This window comes from Netta rufina, assembly GCF_964035555.1.
Source record: "Netta rufina genome assembly, chromosome: 4".
Lineage (NCBI taxonomy): Eukaryota > Metazoa > Chordata > Aves > Anseriformes > Anatidae > Netta > Netta rufina.
In genome coordinates, this window is record NC_140127.1 from 1412078 (window position 1) to 1435830 (window position 23753).

General features: G+C 39.5%; 1 protein-coding gene across 1 annotated transcript in view; it reads right to left on the reverse strand.

The window, feature by feature from the left end:
- LOC311208752 (bifunctional heparan sulfate N-deacetylase/N-sulfotransferase 3) overlaps positions 1–11191 on the reverse strand; it is a gene marked incomplete at both ends in the record, with an annotated part of 68028 nt that extends 56837 nt beyond the window's left edge. Inside the window, one exon of the mRNA XM_084285684.1 lies at positions 10211–11191. Coding sequence (XP_084141810.1) covers positions 10211–11191 — 981 coding nt within the window. The remainder of the gene's footprint in view (positions 1–10210) is intronic.
- Positions 11192–23753: the final 12562 nt, after the last annotated feature.

A 23753-nucleotide genomic window follows, 5' to 3' on the forward strand; every position in this document is an offset into this window, starting at 1 on the left:
CTTGCCAAGTTCTTTAGCCTTTACTTTTTCAGTCTTAGCTCAGAAACTTCCTGACTATGCCGGTGTCTCCGTCTAAGCAGTTTCTCGATGGTTCTGATTAAGTGGTGCAGAACTGAGCACAGTCTAGAAACCTCTCCAAACTCCTTCTTGGTTCTGTTAGAGTTCTATCAAAGGTAACTCTAAGTTACCTTTATTCCAGGTGAGTTTTAAAATGGGAGCAGAGGCACTTGAGCTATTCCCAGGAGTGTTAAACACTGAAAGCAGACCTGCACGAGAGCTAGATGTAGAGCTATGTGGCTTGTTAGGTCCGCAAAATTTCAACCAGCGTTCTCAGACCTAACCTGGCACATCTGTACAGCACGGCATGGCCTTTGCCATGGGAATTTACTGACTTGGGTTAGAATGAGTTCATGGATTCCTACTTTGCAGTCACTGACCTTTTATTTTTCTCCTCCATTTGTACTTACAAATGTATCATAGTCTTTTTTTTTTGCAATACACTATTATATTTATGGTTTATTCCCACTATGAAGCTATATTCTAAGGGGCAATTTAAATTCATCTCAAGGGCTCTAAAGTGTCAGAAGGAATCTCCTAAGTATTTTTAAAAAGTGGTCATTAAATCTTTATGCTCTGTCAAACGTTTTTTAAAGAGGAAGTAACACTTTATCTTGTTTTATCTTATTAAAAGACACTGAAGTTTGCAAAGAAAAGGGAATTGGAAGGAGATACAGCGCTTATTTCACAAGGAATTACAAACACACTGGCAAGTTACTGAGTTTCTTTTACTTGGTTTCCTAAGCATGGTCATTCAGAATCAGTCATGCAGTTGCATGGACTTCTTGTAGACTGAGCAAGTAATAAGTAAGGACATTTTCAATGCAGTTGTACTGTACCAGCAGCTATGGAAACACAGTCCCACTTTTACTCCTCGCTCTTCTCTTCTTGCCACTGTGCCTTCTTAATATGAAGGAAGTGAAAAGATGTTAGGCCCGATTTTGTTTTACAGTTAATTATTGATTTTTATATGTCTGCACTGTGTTTCTATTTGGTCATGAAAGTTTTATTCAGTTCTGTAAGCAGCAGGAATTTGACAGCAAACTTGTCATTTGAAAAAAGCCCAGAATAAATCTTGCAGCAGTCACTCATACAGTGATAAATCTGTACACTTCTGCAATAAGCTGTAGTTTCATTGTTATTATTTGTATTACCTAAGTGCTTCTTAATGCCTTTGACATGCACAGAGGCTTAATAAGGAAAGGTGCAAACAGAATAAAAAGAGCCTCTGACCTAGAGAGCTTGATGCATAACAAAGGAGAGGGACTGACAAGGCAGCTAAGGCATACATTGCCTGGACAGCAGTTCCAGCACAAAATCACTCCTGAATTAGGATGCCACACATGCCGTAGGAAGTTTGAACATTGCCTCAGGTCTGGTGCATTAACATTGATAAGGTACTTACAGGGCTTTGATGTCCCTCAACTTCCATTTTTCTTTTACTCTCTGGATGTTGTTATTCAGTGAACAACAACGTTCAGCTTTGAAAGTACTGATCTTGAAACTTTGAAAAGGCTTTTTCAGCAGAGAACTATCCAGCAGAGTTGAGCGCCTTACAGCACATACTAAGGTTTCAGTATGTCTTGACTCACATTTCACTTTATAAATTTTGGAATGACAGGTTTTGTTTTCACAGCCATATGGATCAATCCAAACAGAGCTGAGCTTAGGTTATGTTGACAATACTCAAAGTAAAGTGTGCGGAATTACACATGTTTTCATCTCATCCATGAAAATATTCACATACATTCCTCAAGTATAAGTTTCTAAGAAGAGAGAAGACAACAGAACATGGCTGCGAACCAAACATGATCACTTGCGTATGGCATGCCTGGTGGACAGAAGCATTTGGTGTGGATTTCTCTCTAAGTGAAGCCTTATGCTCAAGTGTAAAGATAATCTCTGCATAATAAACCAAGTCAAGGGAAAAGCAGAAACAGTGTTAGAAAGCTTTCAGTTAGCTCACTTGATCCTATGGGAGCAAAACTGCCTAATTTTAAATAAAATAGGTCTTATAACACACAATTCCGTTAAGAACAGGAATGAAACTACAAGATGCAGACATTGCTAGTAAGGTAACTCATTCAGCCTAAGAATAAAGTATTCACCACTACACAGAAAAAGCAAATTAAAAAATGAAAAAGATTACTGTAACTGCTAGAAACATATACAGGACTGCATCCCTACTGCACATCTACTTATTCGGGAAGTCAACAGTAGATTCATAGAAGCAATTTACTTTGGTAAGTCAGGAAGTGTGCTAATTATAAAAGCTGTGAAGTTACATCAACACCAAAAAGCACAGCATTTTTTTCCAGTTGCACAGAAATTAAACTGCAAGACCTGGGATATACGTAAGCAAAGAAGCAGTCACTTGACAGGGATGCAGGCAGGAAGCACAGTGTTTTTTTCCCCTTTAAATGTACTTAGAGTGGTTTAACCTCTGGGCAAAGAAATAATGGGATCAATAACAACCTTGTCCTAAGAATACTAATGAGCTTCCTGAATGGCAGCAAATCACTATGGGTGGAAGGAAGCACTCCTGCCATATGTCATGTGTGACAGTCCTTAGAGCATTCGCCTTCATTTGGTTATAAAAAGGGAGTCGTATTTCTTCTCTCTATTACTTCCATATGGCAGCTGCTAGAACCACAGCACATTAGTTAAATTGAAGTAACATTTCAGTGGAAGCACACATGTATCTGAAGATTATTGCAAAAAATCAGGAACTTCCTTTTCCTTAATCTCTGTAATTTTACTAATGGCATTATAAGCAAAAACTTGAGAAAGTACCATGTACAAACACTACATGGGAACACGTGGAAAAAGACCCACTGAGCAAGCAAGAAAGGTAGAACGACTGCAGTCAAACAAATGAGGAGTTATAGCAAGAAGTCCATGGCTTCCTTTCTCTTCTGCCCTACATTTTAAATAATTCCTTTCCTGAAAATAAATTGATTTAGTCTCAAGTCATCTACTGAAAAGCATCTGCTCTCATAGATAGCCTAACAAAACTCACGTGTGTTCAAGTAAAAGACCAACTGCGGAAAATCCTGAGTCTTCATTAGCCACACTCTCGGATTATTTGATTTGTTTTTTTTAGTACATGAGTATTCAGTCAAGTTGCTAAAGATGCAATTCATGAGCCAGATCAAATGGAAAACTATGTTTAGCCACATGTCATTTTTTCCTTCCTTTTGTCTCTGAGGGTATCTGTATATTTGTTAGAAAAAGGATGGCCCATAATGAGGTGACGTCAGTTTTATATTGTACATTACAGATATTTTTACATGGCTAAGGACAACCTTCAGATTCGCCCCTTGACCAGATAGAAACAGCTGTTAAGACATGTCCTCCAGAACCCCATCAGCAAAATAAACAAAAGCAAGCTATGAATTCCAGCAAACACAGAACTAACAGAAGACACTAAACTCACAGGAGGGATGAAGCTTAGTTTCTGTGTATCAGATACAGAACTAAAAATTAAAGTTTCCTCATGCTTAAAACACCAACACAAATTGATTCTGAGCAAGAAAGATGAACATCTGCAGGTCAACCAGCGCTTACTTCCACATCTGTAATACAGAGCAATATGGCTTAGACACACAGCACACTTTTCACAGCTGTTGTGCCTGAGAAGTTGTGTACAAATGAACAAAATAGTTCAACCAGATAGTGAGAATGGGTCAATACAGTTACCCTTCAGGCAGAAGAAGCACAGCTGCCAGTGCTGCTGCTGCTTGACACGCACACCCTACACCTTCTGAGGACCATACTTGTCCCACAGCCCCAGGGAAGCAGGCAGCATCATTTGTGCAAACATGTCTGAACCTTCTGGAAAAAACAGGAAGAACATTTCCAGCCCCGCAGATCACCATACTGCTTGGACATCAGTGGTGACTCAAGCACTGTCCACATCCCAGTCCTTCCCAGATATAATACGTGTATGAATATTAACATCAAGCATAGACCAGGAATATTTTAACACACACACACAAAAAAAAAAAGGAAATCTGCACTCCTTTGGCCTGACAGTCCACAGAGATGCAATGCAGATCCTGGCTATGTGGTTACTAGACACGTGGTTACTGTGCAAGGTTTTTGTCTTTGTGCATTTAATACAGCAGATAAACTGTGCAATTAATTAATTTGTGTCAAGCTTGTTCCATTGGGTTTGGTTGTTTCTAGTGGTACACAGGTGCAGAGAGGGAAGAGCAAGGATACACGGAAATGCCCAGCACTGCCCTGGCAATCCCAGGGGTAGGTCGTGTGAGAAAGACCCAGCTCTCCTCTCTCCTGCCACTCCTTCGCAGCCTCTCTCCTCTGGTCAAGGAGTTTTACACAGCTTTCTGTTCAAACATCAGTGCACTCCTTTGAAAACAAATGCTGCCCTGTGTTGAGCAGCAGTTGTATCAGCCTTGCTATATTAAGATTCACAGAAGTTGGTACATAAACCAAATTGCTTTAATAAGTCACATGTTAAACTGACTGGTAAAGTGTTACATAAGCTGGTTGCAGCCCATAAAATACATAAAATAATTTTATAACTTTTCCTGAAGTTGTATTTTCGGTCTGAGCTCCACACTCCACAGTACTGTATCTGAACCAACATGCTCCAGAAGTTAAGTCAGACTTCCTAAGGCATCAGCCAGCTAGAGAAACATCAGTTTCTATTATTCCCTTTCTTTGCCTCTTTTTAGGCATGTACTTTCTACTTATCATTACAGTGAAGCCAGTATAAAATACCATAGGAGCTTCAGATCAAATTAAGGTAAAACGTATGTACAGACGCAGTAAATGCATTGAACACCTGTACAAAGGTAACATGGCTCATGAATTGGGAATATAAAATGATTTATCTAATTGAAAATTCCTAACAGTTAATTCATGCTGTCATTTAAAGAAGTCATTAAAAAGATCTTCTGAATTTCCCCAGAGGAAAGATTTGCAGCTCAGTGCAACTGAATTGACAGAGGCATCTCCGGCGGTTCTGTAACCAACACATTTGATGACATATCTATCATTTCTTTATCAATAACCTTCTGGGTGATCCTACAGGTAAAGAAAATTAACTTGCAGAATTAGGCTCTCCTGTGACAGGAACTGTCTTGTGTCTCGACAGGAGGGAAAAGACGCTTAATGGGTTTTAAATAATAGTATTTAAATAAACTATACTGACTAATGTGGACAAATTTGCAATGTACAGAATAAACAATAAGCTCTTAGGGGAGAAATCTGGTGCATTAAACAAAAGACAAGGCCACCGCCAAACTGAGCAAATATCACAATGATGACAATGCTGGCTTCGGAACATGGAATGAGATTCATCTGACCAAGAGCAAATGTTTATACTTCATCTTGGTCACTCTAGAAACATTTTATGAGCAACAGAAAAATACGTACTTTTAAGGTGCAATTAACTTAACCACTGCCAGCCTAAAGAACTACTTGTTTATGTTGTCTACTACATCAGAGCTAGTCCTGTCTTTCCATAGATGTGTACATTATAAACCTCAAAGTCTGGGCAAGATGACAGACTGCAAGTGATGGAGACTAGAACACTATGAATTTATTCTTTCTGGCTAACTCCTCTCCATTATCAGCGCGCTGCTTGGAACAGATGATATTCAAGAAAATCACTCAAAGGACAGCTCTTGCTGTCTAATTCTTCACTGCGTATAATGCTGAAAGACTCTGCAGATTCAAGCTTGTATTTCCCATATGCATGACTCCTAACAGATGTGTTGCCTAAGTGCTCACAAAACAGAACAAGAAAAATGACACCCCACCTCCGAATGTATATGGTTAATATTAAACTTTTTCCTTGGCAATTATAAAAGAATAAGAAAATACAAGTATCACCCATCACAGTATTTTCACGTGTTAGCATGATCACATTTGTGTTCTGTTTGTCTACATTACATGACCAAAGATACTCATTCAGACCAGAATCTTCCCTGACAACATGACCACCACTGATCCAAAACTGAGCACGTGTAAGAGTTACACGTGGAGAAAAAGATTAGTCTTACGTGAAGAAAGTGGAGACATCTCCTGACTTCAGTTCAAACTACCTCTTTTGAAAAGCACATAAAAGACCAGACAAAGAGGAGATCACATAGCTAATGGTTTTAAAAAAAGAAAAGCACCTCACAGTATTCTAATTTTTCATTTTGAAAGCATGATCAATTCTCAAGGAAAGGGCATGTATTGGGGAAATGAAGGAAAAGGTTGGCCAACTTATGTCTACTCTATTATGCTCCACCAGCACTGTACAGTCAGTAGGAAAAAAAGTCATTTTTAATTTTCCTCCTGATACCAGATGGCTTTTCCCTTGAAAAAAAATCTCAGTGCTTTACAGTCTTCAAAATTTCAAAGAGTAACTAACAAAAAGAGACTATATTAAATTAGTAGACTGTCAGTGGGGACAATCATGGTCTATTAAGATAAACTTACTTTGTGGATATCTAGATAGATTTTTTCTGTACGTCCATTTTAATGAATTATTTGCACTGCTGAGACTAAAAGACACAAAGAAAAAATGTAATGCTGTCACAGCATAATGGTCTCTCCTGCTAGACAGATATTAAGAGGAAGAAAAGAACTACTGAAAAATGAATGCTGAGACTACATTACGGTGTTTAAATTCAAAGTGGGAGGCAATTAGACTATGAAAATGTTCTCTCCCATTATTTCTATTATTCCAGAGGACGATGAAGTAAATAAGTATGAAGATGGATGGTTGTTGCTGATACAGTGACTGCTATTCAGTATGGTACATTGAAGAGCTATGTACTATTGATCTAAGTTTTATATAGCAACACTTGAATCACAAGCAGGTAGTCTAAAAATCTCAAGTACAGTTTCAGGGTTTGGTGGGTTTGTTGTTGTTGTTTGTTTTTAAACTGAAGAACCTGTGACAAAACTAGTATAAAGCTTCATTTGTTGGTTAATAAGACAATCCATTTATCAGTTTTATATAATTTGCATTGAAAAACCATGTCAAATGTTTTCCAGAACGGCTCTTTATACCTTGTATCCCTGACACTACGGATACTCAATCTGAAGTAGCACCACTCTGCCTAATAGTGATACAGAAGACACTCATTTTAGAGGGGTTGCTTTTGACTCAACCTCTTTTCAGGCCAATATACATGTATACTACTGAAAAAACTACCACTTAACCTTACAACAGCAATTGTCAGTTATGCTCAACTCCAATTCACGAAATTTAAAGATGAAAACAGTTTAGCCTAACATCTAAACATTGACTATTCTGGCCACTTTGCAAATCTCATTTAAGTACCCGAAGAAGAAATTCCCTTGAAAACCTGGCCTTACTTGCAATCAGAACCTCCCTCCTTGAAGTTCTTCAGAAGCTGGCTGGACACGGTCCCAGGCAGTCTGCTCTTGGTGGCCAGGCTTAAGCAGGGGGCTGAACTACATGGCCTTCAGAGAGTTCAGTACTGAATCACTAACGAGTGATTATTTTTGCTACTTCATCTGTGATAACCCTCCAGTTTCTAAACGTTGCCCTATCCATTTAGCAGAAGCAAACACACAGCTTTTCTGGATGTTGGAAGCTTTTCTAGATTACATTGCATTAGTTAATGGAGCGCATGTAGAAATATCCACATTGCTCAGTCTTACCAGACAACCAGACACGTCTATGTCCAGAAAATTTAAACTAGGAAACAAAATATTAAAACACAAAAAAGCATTATACCCAATCCTATATTGCTAGTATTTAAAATGTAATCTTAGTAGAAATGAGTTAATTGCAAGTACTGGATATACAATCTTCATTGAGCAACCTCTTTCCACACTTGCGGCACACAATTCTCTGTCACAGTCAACACAACAGAGCTCAGTAAAATGCTCATGTCTAATAGGATGGCATTTATGCACAAATGCACTGTACAGTAACTGATTTTCAACTACCACAAATTGATTTTATTTCATTCCTTCCAGGTGTCACTGTGCCACATAGGGTAATTCCTTTGGTATTAATAGTAATGAAGATGCATTGCACCTGACAGCCCTAACAACACGTTTAATAGAACACTTTAATTTTTAAGTAGAAGAAGAATCTGAAGGGAACACTTTTTCATGTTCCACTGTTTCAGAACACAGTTCTATATAAATGAAATTATCCTACTTAAAAGTTATTTCCACTTGGATATTATTTCTATTCAATTTGACAGTTTTATTTTGGGAAGATAACATTCTGACATACTGCAAATTATTCTTTCAAAACAACACAGTTCATCTTTTTGTATCTGCTTTAATCAAATTTGTCTCAATAGACCCTTCTTTCTGCTAAGTAATTCTGGCAATTTGTCATTTTAGGATAAGTTGGAATGATTATCTTCAGGTGTCATTCACAGAGACAAACAATATGAAACATACTATTTCAAACTGCTACTGCAAGACATAACAGGAAATTTATGCAGGCTTTATTTAATTTGTTAATAGAAGTTGCTTCTTTTGCAGAACAACAGGAGTTTAGCCATTGGTGTGGGTCAGACCTTCCTTACTTTGCTTCTGTGATTTGACTTTGCCCTTAGAAGACTCCCAAAGAACGCTTACCCACCTAACTCAAACGCTGCCACCACCTCCTACACAAAAATTCCGTTTTATTGGAGTTTCATCTTCACTCCAACCCTTTCCCATGATTTTTTTTTTTTGCATAAGGAAAACACCTACTTATCCGAGAGGCACGTTTAATTGCAAATGCAAAGGACATTTCAGAAACTAGCATATGCTGCAAATTTAAAGCAAATTGAAGTAAATACAAGTTCAAGTCTTTTGTTTAATAGAACAGTAAATGCAGGGCTACTGCAGCTTGACAAATATATTAACAGTACAAAAAAAAAAAACCAAAAAAACAGAAAACCTAGCATTTTTTTTTCTTTTACAATTTTAGCTATCTACTGCATGCAGTATTACTGGAGTGCCCTTCATTGTTCCATACTCCTCTTTCAACACTGAAAGTTTTTACAAAACATTTTCCCTTATTTCTAGTACAAACAAGGAAAGAATCAGCACCTTATAGACTTTTACCTTCTAAACAAGTATCAGTTTTGCAAGGTGCTTTTTTCCCCCCATCTGCTTTGTAACAACACTTCACAAAAAGAAAGCAAGGTATACAGTGAGAAATAATGTTATTCCTACCAACCCTGACCTACCACCTCATTCGAGCAGCACAATAATGCAGAGTGAAAAGGGACCTTCAGGAATGTACCAACTTAAAATGTTAAAATGGATAATTTAACATTTTTAACATTGAGTCATTTAGTGACAGAACAAGATTTTAAGACCTACATTAACAAAAACTTTGCTTGCAAGCAAGAGCCATAAAACACAGATAAGAAAGGTGAAATGCTGCAACCAACCAACTCCTGACATTTGAAACCTGTTTCAAACAGCTAATAATCCAATCTGTTCTTCAAAATTTATGTTGACATTTACTTTTGTTCACTACATTTACTTCCTGATTATAAGTCTGGCAACATGTACGTTACATACTAATAGATTCAGCTCTGAAGTCCTGTGCTGTTTCCAAGCTCTTTTGAAGCATGTGTCGTAGGTATCATCCGATTAGAAAGTTAAACAACTTTTCGGATTAGAAAGTTAAATTATTTAGTTAGAACCATGTGTGTTTGGGAGGGGGCAGTGAGAAATGAAAACACTACCTCTCTTACCCCTTTTCTTTTAACAGTTACTTCACAATTAGTCATCTTTAATTTCCTTTTGGAAGAGTATTTTCCATTTATTGTAGAGAGAATGTAATTCAGAGGCGCCCACCACCCAGTTTACAGAACATCGCTCTGGAAGGTCTTGTGTTACTTGAGAGAAAACAAGTGATATTAACCAGCGAGTCTTATCATCATATTTTCTTTTTTTATTAACTATAGAAGCAAAGTTGTGTTGACTCTCTTCCAGCCTGGAGGAGGAATGAACTGCTACACCTGGAGTCAGTGACCACTGAAAGCCAGACAAACTGGCTTTTCTCTCAAGGCACAGTTTGCATTGCTACTTACTGATCTGTGTCCTTTCTGAGCTGCAACTGTTAGTAACTGTTCACTTCAAAAATAAGATTAAAAAACAGGTACTTTGCTCTAACAACTATTAGTTGCTGTACATAATTTACCTGTACATCGTTGGCGTTCATTCTTGTTCCCTCCTTCCCAACGAAGATGTCATCTATGTCAACCAGAATGTACCTATCCAAGGATAGTCTGAGCTTCTTTCCAGACAGGAAAGAGATGGCATCTATGAAAATCAGTTTGTGCAGCCAAAAATTCAAGTTATTGCCAAAAAGGACTCGTTGAATCCCATCGTGGAGTCCCAGGTCATGAATTACTGTGGCATAGAGAGCACTTTTAGCAGCAGATGGTGAAAGGTTTTCTGGTGTCTTTACTTTTGCAAATATCACTGGTTGGTAAGCTGTATGATTAATCTGGAAAACTGCCCAGTCTTTTCCAAGCAAGGGACCTTTCTCAAGCTTGGAGGACTTAGTCACATGGAGCAATGGGGAATGAGGGTTAATGCAACAGTCCTTAATACCCAGATTGCTGTGGACATGGAAAGGAAAGCCCTTCAACTGGAAGTTCTGCAAGCTGTTCTCATTGCCTTTATGAAATCCAATAATACCTACACTATATTCTATACAGTACTTATCTAGAAGACCTCTGTTCCAAGAGTCCATATTCACATACTTTAAAATATTTTCATATACTATGAGAGCATATTTGCCCTTATTTTTGTCTATAAGGGCTGGGAGGTCACCTTTACCAGATGCAATCTCAATACGGTACTGAAATCTGCTGGATTCTAAAATGGTTATTATATCTTGGCCTAACGTTGAATATTGACTTTCCACAAACACCAGCACTACAAGATCTGTTCTCAGGGGATCGATAGGCTTCATGGTCTTCATCTCCATCAGCTTGTATGGCAACAGTTGAAGATCATCACATTCCACTTCTGAAGAGATTTCAGAAAGTTCATTTTCCTGTTTGTAGCCATTATACAAGTAGTATGCAGAAATAACAATGCTCACCATACAAAAAGTGGCCAGCAAAATAACTGTTCTTTGAAAATGTCTGTGAAGTTTCATGATAAAACTCATGTTGTTTACTTGCCTTAGATTGTTCCAAGCATTAAAAACAAACAGATTCTCAACAATTTGTTCCAGTCCTCTTAAATATTTATGTCACCATTGCAGCACACGCATCTATCTTCCACAAAGCTTTACAGAAGATCTAGTCTAGAAAAAAAGAAAATCACAGATTTAATCGAAGCACCATAGTTTGTAAACTATCATCACATTGAAACTAATGGAGAAAAGAGAATCACTGCTAAACCGAGGTTTAGAAGTGAACAGTTCAAAAGCTTTGGTAGCTTTCTTCTGATTTTTTGCATTAGTAGCATTGTTTCTTCCTGCTCCCCATTATTAAAAAAAAAATAAAAATGCAGCTGTCACTTTGCTTTTAATAATAGCACAACACCAAACTATCTCTAAAGCAATTGTGTAAGCACAGAAGATGAAGTTTTAAGAACCTCCACTTCAATCTAACAGAAACCACAACCTAACATTTCAAGCACTATAAGCCTGAGTCCAAGAGTTGAGCAAAGAAGTCCAGCAAGGCTTTGCTTATCTGGCCCTTCCAGAAATGCCACTGGCTGCCGTCTACATTGGAATGTCTCTAAATCTCACAGGCTCCTCACTCCCTAAGGCTGTGAACCCTGTTTTATGCACAGGAGGCACTGAAACACAAGACATAGTGGCAAAGAACTTACTGCTTCCCTTAGATTTTTTTTTAGATTTTTTTTTTTTAACCCAAAGACAAAAAGAACTCCAAATAAACAACTGCTGACAACCCAAACATGGAGAAAGTTTCACAATCTTCCTCCTTCAACACCAAGAAGCTGGGGGAACATTAGTCTACATAATTAAATATATTCTCTCTTACGTCAATTTTGGAAAAATTGGAGAGTCCTTAACCCAATATGCACATTTTAACTGTTCAATATACACCCACTCAGGTATACTATATATTGCATTTGCTGTAGGAGTGTTTTTTAAACAATACAATTTTTCCTTCAGCATTAGAAGCACAAAAATCACATTTTACCAAACAATGTACCTTGTTCTGTATATTGTTGGAAGTGCTATGTATTTCTGCATATTAAAAAAAGCATAGAAAAAATCACCTCTTAAACTTGAGAAAAGAGAGTAATAAATCCACAGCTAACTTAAGAGGCAGATCACCTAAGGACATATTTATGCTCTACCTTGTACCTACTGAAAGCAGTCATTTTTCAAGCCAACAGTACAATTGCTGTCAAAAGTTTCTAATAGAATAAATGAAAGATGTGACAAGCATAAAATAATTAAGTACTAGAAATTATAAAGGAAGCTTAACAGCAGATTTTGGAAAATAATAAAGATACAGAACACGCAGCTGTAACTTCACCATGCAGCACACAATCTGTAATGGCAATGGAATAAACTGCACGTGTATTTAACATGGTCACTTCCTGAGTACTTAATCCTTACCTGCTCTTAAAAAAAATATAAAAAAGACAGGGTTCAAAAAGTAGAAAAGCTACAAAGGTATAGTCCATATCAAATATGGACTTTTCTATACAGATTGACAAAGCTAATGATAATAAGTGATACCTAGTCAAGCTCTATACCACCTTTTATACATTGAAAAGTTTACTTTTTTTGTTATAACTTTTTATTCCCAGAATGGCTGGCATCCTTGAGTGCTGAATCATGGAGCAAATGATGATCAAAGAATAAGGCAGGCTTGTGATCCAAAAGACCAAAGTATGTATTATATTAGTTAAAAATCAATAAAGATAAAGGAGTTGGGGATAAAATAACACTAAACAAAACCAAACGACCTGTCACGTACCTGGGCCATTCAACTGCTTCACAATTTAGGATGAGGAGCTCTTGTCAAAAAGGTGGCCTTTCACTCTATGCTATCAGAACAAGTTAAAAACAAATGATATACTTAACAGCACCTTTGTAACTTCCATGACTTTAATTAAATCCCAAAGATTGATGCTCCCAGTGCCAGGTACATAATGAGCACAAAGTAACACAAAGTGAGTAGGAAAATAAGATAAGGGATAAGAGAGAAAGTACATGGCACCGTATCTATCAAAACAGGAAAATTGAGCACAAAGAGTAATTAAGCATACGTAAACTCATTCATAATTCAGACTCCCTTTAAACCTGTGTATCACCAGATAAGCCCACCTCATGAGCATATTCTACTCTTCTTAACTTCTACGCTACCCTTTCTGCTTTTGGTGGACTTAAACCTGGCCTTGAATCTTACCTGCAGCTGGACAAAGCTTTACACATAGCTTTTGGACAACAGTCTTGCCTTTCACCTAGAGATACAGACACTATTCACTGTTAACCAAAAACAATGTGATTTGTGCCTGTAGAAACTGGTGGCATGCATCTGCAAAAAAAGTTTAAGAATGCACGAAGACCAAACTGAAAGATCCAAAAGTACCTTTAGAAGAACTCAAAAGAATATTTTATTATTGAGCTGTCTAATTTTATTATGCTAACTTCAGGAACATCAATTCAGGTATCTCTTCTCTGCTATTTAATCTGCTAAAACATCAGATGACAAAGAAGCAGCTGCATTTTACTTAAATGAGTAAAACTTGATTTTTTAAGACATGTTTCCAGACAGATATTTGTTATGAGCACAAAGGATTCTCAAATAAAACCGTTTTTTTGTTTGGTTTTTTAATCTCCAATGCAGTTGACTGAATGCCAAGAAACTCAATTTTAGTGGCTAGAATTAATGCTTCCTGCATTCTGTGAAAAACTCCATATGCCTGCCTATCCACATACCTGGTTTTCTTAACCCCACAAAGAGCTTAGGTCTGGTCAGTATACAAGAGAGAGATAAGAGCCTGCGAAGTGAAACTCTTGCTGACCAAACCACCATCACTTCCCTGAATAACAGCTGGTCACCGAACAACCAGCAGCACGGTGCTTTCTTTCAGTCCCAAGCTCCTCTAACACAGCCCTAAATAAATACTCCTGTTCTTATGACAGAAACCCCTCAAGTCATATCAACAGGAGGCTCCCACCAGCACAATCTTGATGTTCCTTTCCTCACCAGCCTATGCTCCTTACCAGTCACCTGAACTTGACAATCCTGCCTGGAGCAGGTAAAATACACAGTGCCCGTAGCTGATGGCACGAAAGGGCTGACCAGATGCAGCAGCTGTAGACACAGTTGCTTCTATGAGGTAATACAAGAAGGGATAATGAGATAATACTCAAGGAAATAACACTCAATGGCTGCTAAAGGAAGAAGCAGGTGCATTTGAAATATTTGCAGCAAGGATGTCCTAATGCACCTCCATGGAGCAGAAAATTTGGAGGCAGCCCAGAGACCTGCATTATTTATTTATTTATTACAAGAAAGCCCATGCCATTTTATCCTTGGCTCCTAATTGCAAGTATCTCCTGGGGCTACAGAGAGCAGCAGCAAGTAGGAGTGGATGGGAACGCTAAGACAGATCCAAGGTCTGACTCTGAGGAATGAAGAATTATCTGAGATCAGCAGAACAACAGCCAGACCTGGCATCCTCAACACTGAGAACAGGAAGGAAAGAAGGAAGGAGAATGAAACACAATAAGCAAGCTTAGCTTATTAATTTCATTGGAGCCACACTGATTTACATGAAAGGAGGACATGGTTCCACCTATATCTTGAAAAGGGGTGCCAGGTAATATACAAACCCAGTGGTCCACAAAGGTGTCAGTGAGAGAAGTTTTTATAAGTAAAAAAATTTGTATAGTACTTTTCACAGTCTGAAGCAATACAAGCTGCCTCAGTGTTCTGTGTCTAGAACCCTGTTATTTTAGAAGAATTTGCATTTGATCTTACAGAATTTTGCATTTTTATATGGCCATCCAAAAACCAGTACCTTTTATCTATTTTGTTGTTCCAAGTGTAAAGTATTAAAACATCTCTTTAAGGTGAAAACTGGTAATAAAAATTATTTAATATATATTTGAATATTTAGAATTTTGTTTTTAACTTACAGACTCACTATGCAAAAGATCTTGTTAAGAGTAAGCTGAGTCATGGAAATAAGCTTCCCATTTTATTCTGAATGCAGCAAGGCTCAATATCATTCTCTTCTCCTGCAAAAGTGATTTCTAAAGCCCCAGACAAGTTCTCATGAAAATCTTGTGGGTACAGGAAATAAGTATCACCTTATTAATGGGAAGATTTACAACTCTGATACAACACTGATGGACAGTCAGAGTTACAGGCGTTTTCAGACAGCCAGAATGAAACAGATCCACTAGAACAGAGATCGTGAACTTCTCCCCCCCCCCCACCACCCCTTCTTCTCCAAATTCCCTACCAAGGTGATACTGATGAGAGAACAAATACCACGATGAACTCACAGGACTCCGGTGAGTTCCTACCATGTGTAGCTGTCTTTAGTTTGTTATTTAATTGCTAATTAAACCACAAATGACCAGATCCCTGGCTTCTACAACTCATTTCAGCACAACAACCGTACTGGAAATACACGAGACAAAACTGGCTGGGGATTTCACCTATTAATGAGATGCATTAGTGTTCTCTAGCAAACACAGAGAACATGAAATTGGATATATTTTTTTGTATTTACTGGCAGTAAAGCTAATATGATATCAAAGCAACTTCTGGGGAAGTCTTTGCAGTTTGGCTGGAACCCAGACCTTGGGCTCAGGCTCTGCACAGCTGCTGAAAATCTACACTGTGTGCATGTCGCGGCACCACCACAAACATTGTGCCCTCACTGCTTCATTTTTGCAGCAAGACTTCCACGGTGTGCACAGCACAGGCAACAGCATGGGCTCAATACAACTGCCTTGCCCATGCAGCTGAAACATGCTATTTTCTGGACTCAGTAGCTCAAAAGAAACATGGCTCTGGCCATACAATTTCATAAATGATAATTATACTTTTGGAAACTAAAGAAAAAAGTTTTATCAATTCCACATTCACATCTTCATACTGCAAGGAATACATGCCCAAATAGGAAAACAGGTATCCCCATAAACACACACATAAAACTGCATACAGTTTTATATTTAGAACAAAATTAACCTGCTGAAGTTGTGTCATGAATATCACTCAGACTTAAAACTATGAAAAACATAAGTGGGTTCAAGAAAAATGTTTAAACTACCAAGATTAAAACAATGGGCTAAACTAAAATAACCAAACAAAAGAGTAATTGATCTCAAATTACATTTTTAATGCCAAATACAAAAATCAGGTTTAGTTTTACCTCAGAATGCGCCCTCGGGTTTAGTTTTACCTCAGAAATGTGCAAAGTCAGCTGTATATCATGACCTCTCAGTAGGAGCAACAAAGTTGCATCACATATACACAAAAGTAAAAACAAACAAACAAACAAAAACAAAACAAAACACATTGTTACGGGCTAAAGAAAAACCTTTTTATCAAGAATGGCCAAAAAGCGCTGCAAATTCAGGATTCATTAATCAACAATATTATTCAGTTACTACATTAGTCTGGTTAGCTATACCTGCATGTATTTTTAACGTCTCCCATCCTACTAGCCCCCATCACTATCTTCTGTTCCTGCTCCTTCCCAAAGTGGCTGCTACCACAGGGACATCAACAAACTCCTCATACGTTAAGTGAGGGACAAGATCTAAATCACGAAGAGGCAAAGAAACAGACATCCTCTTCTGCACGTTAACATGGGCACTTAAATTTATAGCGATTAGAATGCTATTTAATTGCTCTGAACAGAAAAGCCTGCTTTGGCCAGCCAGTGTGAAATACAGCCTCAGGGGAAGTATTCTGAAGTCAGAGTTACCACAAGGTAGCTGTTCAGATACAGGAGTGACAGGGGAGAGAGCAGCAAAGCATATCTGAAAATGACCACACCTGGGGTGGGCAGTACTGCTCAGGTCTGCATAAATCATCTACGAAAATGGGAAATTGCTCTCCAAATGCTGCGTGCCTCAACTTACATCACTCCCCTGACTGAAGTATTCAAGCAGTAATAACTCAGATAAGCAAACACAAGCTGAGAATGAGGTCTTTTGACTGGATATTAAGAACACATTTGCTACTCGAGAAGATAGCTCTATGAGACACAGACTGCTGACAGCAGTCATCAATACTCTTTAGTATCACATAACAAGTCCCATATAATACGTGAATATCGAAGGGCTTACATTTTTTCACATATCCTTAAAAAAAATAAAAGAACAGCTTACGCAGAACAAAAACTCTGTCAGACAGATGCTTTTTCAAGTCCTTGGTGAAAGCAGTTTTCAGTTTCTATTGTACCTGCTACCCTTAGCTCTGTGCTGCACTGCTTTAGCCAGTATCTTACAGGGCAGGAATTAATGTTTCAGAATTCATTTTTAAGATTATTTATAAACATCAAACATAGGGCATTTAAAGTCTTGGAAGTCTGTACTTCAGTACAAAAGTTGGTTTAGAGCTTTAAATTACTTTACCTGTGATACTTTCAGCCAAAAATTCTTAAGATACCTTGTACCTCACGCAATATTTCTGCGATTATTCCTATTATTCCTCAGCAACTGGGCAAACCAAGGGCAGGGCCCTGCCAGCCCCGCTCCCCTCGCACCCCAGCCGCAGAAGCTGCAGCGGCAGCAACCGGCGCCCCTTGCAGAGGCCCGGGGGCGACGCCGCCGCTGTTTTAATAAAGAAAAAGGCAAAAACTCACCCCGCCACGAGCTATCCCCCAAGCAGCTCTCCAGCGCAAAGCAGCGGCTCAGCCACCGCCGAGTTTTGTTCCGCCTCCCCGAGCTCTCCTGGGACAGGCCCCCGTTTCGGCACGGCGCCGAGGCGGCACCAGCACCCCGGGGCACCCCGGCGCTCACCTTGCTCCCTCACGCTGCCACCCTACAGACGCTAGAGGGCAACAGCGCCGCGCAGAAGCAGCCAGGGGGAGCCGAAACGCCCGCCCGGCTATCCGACAGGCAGCGGGCGGCTTGGCCCGGGGAGCTCACCGGGGGAGAACGGGGGGCGACCGGGCAGCTCCGCTCCGCTTTGCGCGACGCAGCCCCGAGCCCCTCAGCGCCGTTACCTCAGGCCGCGCCCCGCCGCCATGCCGCCGCCCCGGGGCCGCCGCGGCCGCCCGCCGCCCTCCTCCCCGCGGCGGGCCGGGAGCTGCCTGCTGCGGGAAGGCGCGGCGGTGCCGGCAGCCCGGGGGTGCGGGAGCCGCCCCTCGGCTCGCCTCGCCCCCTGGAGGAGGGGCCGGGGTTGGGAGGTGCCGCCACCGCCTCCGAGGGGTCCCGGCCGGCGGCCCCGGGAGCCGAGGTGGAGTGAGAGTGCCGAGCGAGGCGTTTGCAGCCCGGATCCGCTTCTCCATTTCATTTTGACGCCCCCAGCCCCGTCAAGTAGGGGTCGGGGGCTGCCCGCTTCGCCCCGGCGGGGTGTCTGCTCCCCTGGTGCCGCCGGGGAGCCGCCGGGCCCCGGCCTGAACTGCATTGGCCGGCTGCCAGCCATCGCAGGTGGGAACTGAAATTAATAAATGCCACAAGTGCCCTCCTGATCCGAGTAATTTACCTCGCAACTGCACGGTGCCCGCTAGCTCACCTCATGGCTGCGGATCCCGTGTGCTGCGGTAAGTCGGGCACCGGCGGCTGTCTGCCCAAGCCCTCCTGCTCGTGGCTCGCTCCTAACAGAAAATGAACGGAAGAGAGCCGAAGTCCTCTGAAGGATTTTTTCTCCATCCTTTTCCAAACATCGGCAGAATTTACAGTTCTTGATTCAGAAACGTCGTGATTAACTGCTTTCTCCTGTTTCATTTCCCCCTCCCTCCTTTCTGTTTCCATAACTGACTGAAGGAACTCCTCACATTCTGGTGACTTCTAAGCTTCAAAAGTTTGCAAAGCCAGAGTTCCAATTAAAATTTCCATTATATTGAAAGCACATAAAAATTTAATGGAGATGATCTAATCCCTTATTGCTCTTGCTTTAAAAAGCAGCATAAGGTCGCAGGCCCCTATGTGCAGAGGAATTGTCAACACGAGGGCTTGCTCTGCATGAGGTTATTAATCTGCAGGGCTGTCCATCCCAAATGCTGTTGCCCTCATGATATGCCACACAAAGGGATTTTCTGCCACACTAAGATTCTCTGCAGCATGGATATCCTGATACAGTCTTGCTTTGGGGCCTCTCTATTATGAAGGCTTTTTCCTATGATGTACAATGAGGTACAAGGTGGAAGGCATCCAGAAGTGACTGAAATTCTTGGATGTGAGTTCAAACTCACAAATGTGCACCATCTCCCTCCCGCCATTCTTTCTGAGTAGCTGGCGCTGTGTTTAAGTAATGACTGGCCAATGTGGATGGAAGAGCGTTACACAGTGCTTGTCCTCATAAGCACCTGGATGCTCACAGAGATGTGCTAGACATCTTACAGCTGAGGGCTTCAGCACTGCGAGTCAGCAGCTGCAGTACTGAGCAGTTTTGGCAGGAATATTAACAGCTTTGATCTTTCTTGGTGCTACTTTCCGTTTTTTGCTCTTGAGCTGTCATTGCAGTGTGAACTGGGCATGACACTTAGCCATTCTTTCAGCAATACATCTTTAATATAATGTTCAGTATGCTCCTGGCCAAAATTTCTTCCTGGCTCCAAGTCCCTCACAAAGCAAGCTGTAGCAATGTGGTGTTGCATTATCACAGAGTGCTACCACAAATAGCATCATCGTGGCTGTGTGTAAGGATCCGAGGTCACATCCAATGTGCGTCACTCAAGAACTAAATGGTGCACACTGGTCAGTGAGCAGTTAATTCAGGCAAGGAGATAGGTGGGAAGAAAATTGGTGGACTACTAACTGCATGCAAAACAAAAGTGTTTTCAGACAACTGCTAGTCTGTGCTGAGTGGCTGCACCATGAACTAAGGCAACATCTGTGCTGCTGTTGTCACACAAGACAGAGACCGAATCCTGTCTCACAGATGTACGTACTCACTTGTGTCCATATATTCAGCATGGAACAGATACTGAAGCAAACTGTCTTCTGTTCCAAACCTGGAAGCATTTGCCAAGAGAAATACTTAGCTCATTTCAGATTGTTGCTGCAAACTAACTGAATTCCAGACAAAGCACTCCTCCAGACACTAGGATCTAGGCTAACAGTACAGATCACCAAATGGCTGCAACCAGCTCAGAAACTGTCTGGTCCAACCCTTGGCACAAGCAGGGTCACCAGAGCAGGCTTCCTAGGAGGCTTTTGAAGATTTTCAGGGATGAAGACTCCACAACCTCTCTGCGCAGCCTGTGCCAGCCCACTTCTCTCAGCCTGCTGAGGTTCCTCCACAGACATACCACATGCATTCAAATATGAATTCCCTTACTTCCCATTAATGGGTGCCTTCAGTATATGTGAACACAGGTCATTTCAGCATGAATTAACTAAACTTGGGGAAAATAAAATGCTTTGTACACACAAGCCTTCAGTCACCTATTGAAATATGTAAATTAAGAACTGAAATGCCTTTCAGTATCTGGCCTTTAATCCTTAGTTAGAATATCTGTCCTGTTTCTGATAAAATGGCCATTTTCAAGCTAATTACTTTGAAAATTATACCTTAATGAATTCCTATCTATATAATTCACATCATGTTCTGACAGCACTGCTGACTACTTATGTCTTACATACACATAGATATGTGTGCACACTTACACAGACATGGAAGTTGGTAATTCCAATTAAGCTCTTTTTCATTAAACATTATAGTAAAAAAAAAAAAAAAAAAAAAAAAGTGTTTGAGAACCTCCAGCAACAGTTCCATCTCGGTTTAGCTTGGCTTTTTAGTTATCCCCTATCTGGAACATTTTAAACCTGTTTTCTTGCAGCAAAGAAAGACTTAAAAAAGAGGTGACCTACCTTCCCTGTTGATATCCTCAGCTTTTTGCCTTACTGCTGGCCTCTGCACATGCATGATCTCTTCCACAGTCATATTTTTGTTCAAATTCAAATCTTCCCACAGTGCTTCCTCCTCCCATATAATCAGCAATCTTTCTCAAATGTACTGAGTCCTATCTTGTCTGGTGGTCTTCTCTCTTTCAGGCTCTCACTCTGAGAAATGGTTCTGATCATTGAATGTCTGTTAAGTCTGCAAATGATCTCTTGGTCCTTCAAAGTCCTCCTGAAATCAGTGGAAAATTTAGGTATTTTTGTTATGATTGTCATTACTACAACTCCATCCACAAATTTCTATTTCTAAGATACACAGATTGATTACTTTGGGCATCATTTCATAAACCAGGTAAAGGTAATTGGTTGTGGAGTTACACATAAAAACAACAGTTTTCAATTAGTAAAGGAATACTTTTTCTAGTCTTGCCATTTCAAAGGTTGGGTACATACATCTTTTAGCCAAACACTAATTATTGTTTGTATTATTTTTGTTTACATTTTCTTGCAGGGAGCCATTACAGTGACCTACATATTAGACAACAAAGACAACCTAGGCAATTGCCTGTTATTAGTAATTGTATGGTTGCTTTTTTAAGCTATTATAAATTCTACTAGCCAAAATTTAAAGTTATTCTAGATTCATAATGCTCTCGGATTAATCAGAAACTAGATTTAAAATCCAATAAATACTCAATCTCAACAATACCTAGAGTTCTTTAAACCTCTAAGTAAATGCAAATATTAACTAATGATTCCTAACAGGGTAGTTTTGTCATGAGTGTTGATATCAATATTGCTGTATGCATACTTGAAATAGAAGATTAGTCCATGAAATTGCCCAAGACCGGGCAGTGGCTCATCAACATTATTGGAAGTCAGCAGTTTTTGACTCAGGGCTGAGTTCAGAGCACTATGGTCTATCACACTGTATTATAACTGACGTTGTCTGAGGCCAGAGAATGCTTTTCCATGTCAAAATGCAAAGACCTAATTTCTCCTCTTGGTTAAACTGAAGTACTTGTTTACAAGTTGCATCCATATAATAACAAGAAAAATGTGACCTTTTCCACCCTTAATGATTCTATGATAAGCGGTCAAATGTAATTGACTAAGAGGCTATCTCAGAGGAAAAAAAATTATACAAGACAATAATCATAGAATCATAGAATCATTAAGCTTGGAAAAAGACCTCCAAGATCATCTGGTCCAACTGTTGTTCCCCTACCACCTGTATTTTCCAATGCCCTTCATTTCTGAAGTGATTAAAGATTATTCAGTAGCAAACAACATGGGAAACCAGCCATGCTTATGCAATTTCTCTGAAACATCACAGCTTTGAGATAGAAAATACATCTATCAATTCTCTGCAGTAGTTTCTATTTGATTTTCAAGACCTTGCCCTGAAGAACCTAGTATTTGCATGCATTGTAATAATATCTTTTAAACAGTTGAAGGCAAGCTGCTAATTACACGCTGTTGGTGATGACTGCTTGGCAGTAGAAAAGCATTTCTATCTCTGGGCTTAGAATAAACCATTGTTATAAATATGTTTTGTTCCTTTTTAATCAGGGTACTGAAACAATTGTCTTTTTTGTAGAATGATAAAATAGCAAGCTTTGGAATTCAAGAAGCTGAAGAAATCATTAGGTATTTCTGTTCTGAGATACTGCTCAAGTCACATGCCATGTAAAGTGTAAGACAGATTCATTAATGAGGAGCACTAAGTATTTTCTGGTGAAATACTCCAGGAAATTTGCTTATGAAAAGAGAGGAAAGACTTCCTTCCATTATTTCAGATTGATAAGTTTCAAGTTAAAAATATTAAAAAATATCAGCGCAGATTCAAATGTATTAATGTAAGTTAGCTGTTTTGAATATATGTCAATTTGATCGAAAGCTGCTTAGTAATATCAAAATTGGGTAGAAGAAATAGATAATGGGGATGGAAAAGAATTAAAGAGAAACCAAGCTGTTATAAGCACAATCAGCACTCTAAAGTATCTTTGTCCTTTTAAAGCAATATGTAATTAAAGCTTCTGTTAATAATTGATTTTAGGATATGTAATAAAATAAGACGTATTCTGGGCTCAGAAGAACTTGCTTTATTACCCTACAAACAACTCCCAACAATAAAGAAAGAAAAGTCCACAAAAAATCTTTTAATTTGCAAAGCAGAAAAAGAACTAAATTGATACACCCAGCTCTTCAGTCCAGCAATAATCCAAACTCTTTCAAAAGCAGAATGTCAGCTGGAAAAATCATCATAATTTCAGCTTTGATTTCCCTCAGCAAATGTAACTTTGAGACCAAGGCTAATTTAGCTATTTTTTTTTTTTTTTTTTAAAGAACAGAAACATCTTCAGCACTGCCTTCAACTTCCACGTGACCTTCAGATTTTTCTATATAAATTAATTCCTTTTGCCTTCTGCATTCCTTGAACATGCAGCACCTAAAACACAGCCTAGTTTCCCTGTGCCCTTGGAGGCAGCAAACAAAGAGCAATAAACAGAGGAGTTTGCACGGGAATTGCAGGTTATTGAGAATGCAAGGCAACGCATTGCAAGATCAATGACATGAATGTCTGCTATAAACTGGGAGCTCATCAATTGGAAATCACTGAGGTGAGAAAGGACATGGGTACTAGTCAAAGTCAGAGAATGTCTATCAACTGCCAAAGTGATGTGTCTGTGAAAAATAAGAA